This window comes from Formica exsecta, unplaced genomic scaffold (genome assembly GCF_003651465.1).
Source record: "Formica exsecta isolate Colony F162 unplaced genomic scaffold, ASM365146v1 scaffold318, whole genome shotgun sequence".
NCBI lineage: Eukaryota > Metazoa > Arthropoda > Insecta > Hymenoptera > Formicidae > Formica > Formica exsecta.
Window position 1 is genome coordinate 495639 of NW_021850434.1, and position 5883 is coordinate 501521.

At 30.5% G+C, this 5883-nt stretch overlaps 2 protein-coding genes across 2 annotated transcripts in view; both read left to right on the forward strand.

Moving 5' to 3' along the window:
* The first annotated feature begins 1024 nt into the window (after nucleotides 1–1024).
* LOC115238004 (protein THEM6) lies at nucleotides 1025–3308 on the forward strand. The gene is made up of 4 exons (XM_029811475.1): nucleotides 1025–1142; nucleotides 1206–1382; nucleotides 2174–2388; nucleotides 2486–3308. Exons 2-4 carry the CDS (start codon nucleotides 1238–1240, stop codon nucleotides 2720–2722), a joined length of 597 nt encoding a protein of 198 aa, XP_029667335.1. The 5' UTR covers nucleotides 1025–1142; nucleotides 1206–1237; the 3' UTR covers nucleotides 2723–3308.
* A 257-nt stretch (nucleotides 3309–3565) lies between these two features.
* LOC115238003 (tetraspanin-9) overlaps nucleotides 3566–5883 on the forward strand; it is a 13058-nt gene continuing 10740 nt past the window's right edge. The window contains exon 1 of the mRNA XM_029811473.1: nucleotides 3566–3742. The gene's annotated coding sequence lies outside the window, so the exon portion shown is untranslated. The remainder of the gene's footprint in view (nucleotides 3743–5883) is intronic.

The following is a 5883-nucleotide window of genomic DNA, read 5'->3' on the forward strand; positions in this document are numbered from 1 at the left end:
GTATATATACGTATGTTATGTATGTAAAGTGTGGAATATATATATATTTCATACTATAAGTATATGTTACAGCTCTGAAATTTTTGGCATATAGTCGCCTCAATGGGAAACGTATATATACGGCAGGGAAGTAACAATTATTAAAGTATTTACCATGTAACAATGGATGCCTGCGTACTTATATAGTATATTAGGTGCCTTCACACATTGAAAGAAATATAATATAAATCTATTAAATTAAACACATTGTTTCATCATAACTTCAACCTTCTCATATCTTTCAGTTTATTTTTCTTTTACATATTACGATTATAGATTTCGTCTAATCGGATATGCGATATTGGATATAATCGGATATGCGGATATAAAATATGTGTGAGCATAATTAATTGAGGTCTGTGTTTAAGCAGGGTCACTGATTTATCAAGACAGATAATAAGAGTCTTACGTATTTCTATACTCCTTAAATCAAAGTGTCTTATATCAAATGTTCGATAGAAATTGATAAAATTTGGTAAAAGGACTGGACAACCCCGTTCTTAATATAGCAATCAATTTTATCTTAATTTATCTGAAATCTGGTAATCAGAGAGAGATAATGATGGCTAAAATTTAGATAATTGTAAGAAATATTTTTAATCAATTTATATTTGTCAAAATTAATTCTCTACTTATCCGAATTTGTCCGAATTCTCTTTGTCTCTATTTGTCCGAAAATCTAAATAGAAAAATTTTTTCGGGACTCTTATGTGTGTTTATATAAAACCATACACATATTATATGTATATTATATATTGTATATATATATATATATATATGTATGTGCGTGTGCGTGTGTAAATTTCTTTCAATAAAAATGTCAGTGATTTAATTAAAAAAAATAGAGATAGTAATTATCTACACATCGATTAATATCTTTTTTTTTCGTTTTCTCTTTTAGTATATCAATAAATTCGTCACATAAGTGCGTTATATAAATGTGAAATATTCTGTTATAATTTTGTTTGTAAATTTCCGATTTGATTAAATGCTTAAACACGCTTAATCGTGACAGAATATTGAAGCGTCTCTTTCTGGTCATGCTGCCTGAACCGGTTCTCCCGTATATCGGAGGCCGCAGACGTATCGGAGTACTATTCACGGTCAGTTCTCTGCCGACTGTAAGAAAGCGTACATCGAGTCTGTGTTATCGTGCAGTTTTTCAGATATCAAGAAAGACGTCAGTAAGAAGCTAGCAATGCTGTGTTCTTGTGGCGTGGCAATAATTGCCATTCTCTACTTCCTATTCGATGTGAACTACTTTGTGAGAATTATCGCCACTGTCATATGGGGCAGACTTTTTGAGAAAAAGAAAAAGCTTTTTGATACGACAACGATTTATGGTAAATTCTCGTATTACTAAATTACAATATTAATTATAATTATTAATAAATATTAATAGATTGCTTTGTTAATTCTGTAAGATACACATTAATTATCCAATGTACAAAGATGTAAATCTCGTGCAAAATTATATCATATCATTATCATATTTGTATCAGAATACAAGTTCACGAATAATAATATTACGTTAAAAAAAGGAAGCCACAATGGAGATATATTACAGGCGATATTTTGCAAAGACTAGGTTTAATATATACCTTTTCTGTTCGCGATTTTGTACGCGTCAATATATTCATAATTCATAATTATTTAAATGGATTCACGCTTTATGACACTATGTATTTATACACTGTACAAACGTTCTTTAAATGTGCCGTTTTATAGTGTGGAACATAGGTCAGCAAATAACTGTACAGCGTTGCGTTGACATATATATATATATATATATGTATATATTGTATATATATGTCGACATATTTCTCGATTCTATAAAACATTGTTCATTCGTTTAAAGATTCATTATAATTAAAAAACAAAATGTATCTTGTAAAATTATTGTAATAAACTCCGAGAATTTATTTCTTAATATATGGAACTTTCAAACATTTGAATTTATTTAAATAGATTGGAGTTTAGAAGTAGACAATTCCAAACAATTCTACAATCTAAAATTTAAAAAAAAGCAAACAATTTAAGATTCGAGCAAGAAATTCGAACTATTTGAGTTATTTGAAAAATTCAGATTATTTAATTAATAATATAGCTGACACAGAGATTTCTCTTGTTACAGGTATTTGCACTACTCAGGATGTCGACCTGGTTTTCAAACACATGAATAATGCGAGGTATCTGCGCGAGTTGGATTTTGCGCGTTTCCATTTTTATGATAGATCAGGAATCTACGCAGCGATCGCAAAAAGAAGAGGTGGTGCCGTTCAAGGTGCTTCCACTATAAGATATCGCCGTGCGGTTCCTATGTTTATGCCGTACAAGATTACGACAAAGGTCGATACTTTTTGCACTCTGTCTTAGTTTTATCCATTTACAATTAAATTGCTCACAATAATTAAGTCTATTCTGATTCTCGTTTGCGTTCTTACAGCTTATTTACTGGGAAGATAAACACTTTTACGTAGAGCAACAGTTTGTTAGCCTCACGGATAATTTTGTCCGTGCTGTTGTATTAAGTAGACAAACTGTAACCGGATTAAAAATACCGGTGACGGATTTAATCGCTGAAATTGAACCGAGCACACGTAGACCGGAGCCCACCAAAGAACTTCAGCTATGGCTGGAATCAATGGAAGAATCATCCAAAAAGCTTAGAAAAGAGGAATGACGAAAGATATATATATAATATATCATTTATTTAATGACAATTCTCAAATTATGTTATTTATTTTCTTGTGATCGTTAGAACGGTTTGTATTTCGGTTTGTTTCTTGTTACATTGCTAAAGATAGTTAGTCTAGTCTAGTGTTAAAGTAATCTCTCAAGACGTGTCTGATATTTTATCATCGTAAATAGATCATTTTTTTTATAATGTGACATAACTCTCTGTCTTTTGAAGCTCTTTTTTAAATGTTACCTATAAATATTAAAAATTGTAATGCAAATATTTTATTAATTGAGATATAATGTTGAATAAAGTAACAAATATGAAATTATAAATTAAAATATATGTTGATTTATGCGATTAATGAGAATTATAATGAAGATTTTATTAAAATTTGCTAAAAATATTTTTTGGATGTGTGTAATTTTTGTAATAGATATTTATATCGTACGATTATACGTATATGTAATTAATTTACCCAACGCTACGAAATGTTTCGTAACGAATGTAAACAATTTATTTCGTATTTAAACGATAAAGTTTGCACATTTATCATGAAACAAATAAACTGTTAATGTTTTGCACAGTTATTGCAATATTCAAAAAACAATAAAAAACACATGACATTTCACATTCGAAATAATATTTTGCTGATGCGAATTATCGAAGTTTTATATATATATACTCGTTATGAAATATCTTGAAAATTGTCTCGATCGATTTTTTGTAATTAACACGTTGCGAATATTAATTCCTTATATCGCTCTTGTCATCTCACAAAGCGCTTCGGCGCAACCGTCAGATGGCGAGCCTGGTACTGGCTCGGAGAAACGGAGAACGGATGTTTCTGCGAGCTAGATGTATCGCGCGCGCAGTCGATCCGTGAACTCGAAAGCTGCCGCGAAGCAAAACGATCCGACCTTTGATTGCGCTTTCCATGAACTTTTGCGAACCATTCAGTGACGAAGAGCTCGCGACAGTTCTCTGCAAAGAATAATACGGATGACTCTCCTCATCCTATCTGTGAGTGATCAGTGAGCTAAGTTTGCTCGTTCTTCGCGAAAGATCCCTGTTTTTCATATTTATTTCTCTCGTCAAACTTGCAAATTTTGCAAATTTTATTTAGATTTTAAACTTGTCACAAGTCACGTACCGCAAGAGTTTATTTTACACCTCATTGTGGGAACATTATTTAAATATAAACGATTGATTTTACGAAAGTGAATCTGCAATGTTATTAGGATGAAAGGATTGAACATAACGCTGGAAAAATTTAATAATTTAAAAATTAAAGAGGGAAAATGTTTTAAAATTTTCAGTAAAATAATACTTGCGATAATTAATGATTGAAAAATTTTATTATTAAAATAGTGATTTCTAGATTATTATTTTTCACATAAATATATAATAGTTTATATCACATGCCAAAGTATATACAATTGCACGAACAAAGCAAGTCTGTGTAATATAAAACTCACTTAATAAAGTGTGAATACGATTCACTTGTGTGTTCCATCCGGTAAAACGTATTTATTAAACGTTTCGCGAATTCAGCACGTGAAACTCACGTATTTCTGCTTACAAATACAACCTAGAATACAGTTGGCGTTGCATTCGTGAATGCAGTTAGTGATAACTGCATGGTGCGTAAATGCACATGCGGATAAAATTACGAGATTACATCATAAGAAAATATGTAGATCAGACATCGTCCATCATTACTGCTCGTATTATTGATTATACATATTGGCGTGATTGTCTATAGATAAATATTAATGAGAAACAGAGTTATGAATGTTCAACTCTTTTTCTTTTTTAATGAGGGAAAAAAATTTCTTATTTTTATAATGGTACGTATTTATACAATATGCTACAATCGCTGAATGTTTTTTGCACAAATAATTTTCGTCAATTTTGTATCAATTTCTTTTCAATACTTGTTATTTTCAACAAATTAATAATCGAAAACAAAGAGCGTTTGACAAACTAAATTTCAAGAAAGAGAATAAATTACAAAATCTTATGTAGTTAATACAAAAAAAAATTTTCTTTTAATAAGAATTTTAATTTTTCTTTATTATAAGAATATATGATAACAAAAATTAAAGAAAGATATGTACAATGTAAAAAATTACTTCTTCGTATTATCGGCAATACATATATAACACTATATTTCCTTAAAAAATGACATTTCTAAATTAGGATTTTTTAAAAATATTAATTTTAAAGCTCGAATTTAAAATGTCTACCACATCAGTTTATCGCATCAAAGAATCATCATCACATCATATTGCACAGATTAATACTATCGCGTGTATCTCATAAGCCTCGACGAGATGATTTAGACCTCGACGGAAAGGATTAATATGTTTTCAACGAATTGTCACGACCTGGCGATTGGGATCATTACGCGAATTTACTGACGTATGCGCTCCTTTATAACGTTTCATGCACGTAATTACAAATTAGACAATTTGTCTAATCGAGCGCGGTATTGCTTGCTAGGGAGGGCATCTGAGATCTGTCTCATTCTTCTGAAACTATAAAGAGAAAGTTTTATTGTCCCATGATCCTCTCACGCGTTTCTAAAAAATCGAGACGATGCTATTGCCATTTTTTAAAATAAAATTGCACGCACATTTTTCTGGTCGTGTCGAAATCGGGAAGCGTGTTGATAACGTCATTATCTCAAATACCAGGAAATCGATCGTGCGAACAGGTCGCTCGTCGATTTCTCTTCCCATGAACCAACATTTGACTGAACAATGAATCGGTGCTTTCCTCAGCGAATATATCATACTATCTTAATGTATTACTTTCCCCGATAAATTCGTGAGAAACTGTATACGTTCCAAGCTCAAGTACTGATGAGTAGAAATTACTTTAATTGCTTTGTAATCCGATCCACATGCTCTTTATTAAATACGTAACACGGTCAGAATTTTTGTGAAATGATTTGTATATTAATAAATTTTTGAATTAAATTTTCGACAAATTAGAATTTAGAATTTGATTTGGAAGCACGTAAAATTAGTGCCATAAATCAGAATCGTTTCATTTCTTTAAATCGCACATGTTTATGAAACAAATATGATTATTTCCATCGTATTTTTTGGAAAGGATTTATATTATATATATATATATATCTTTTGTAAAAATGTTAA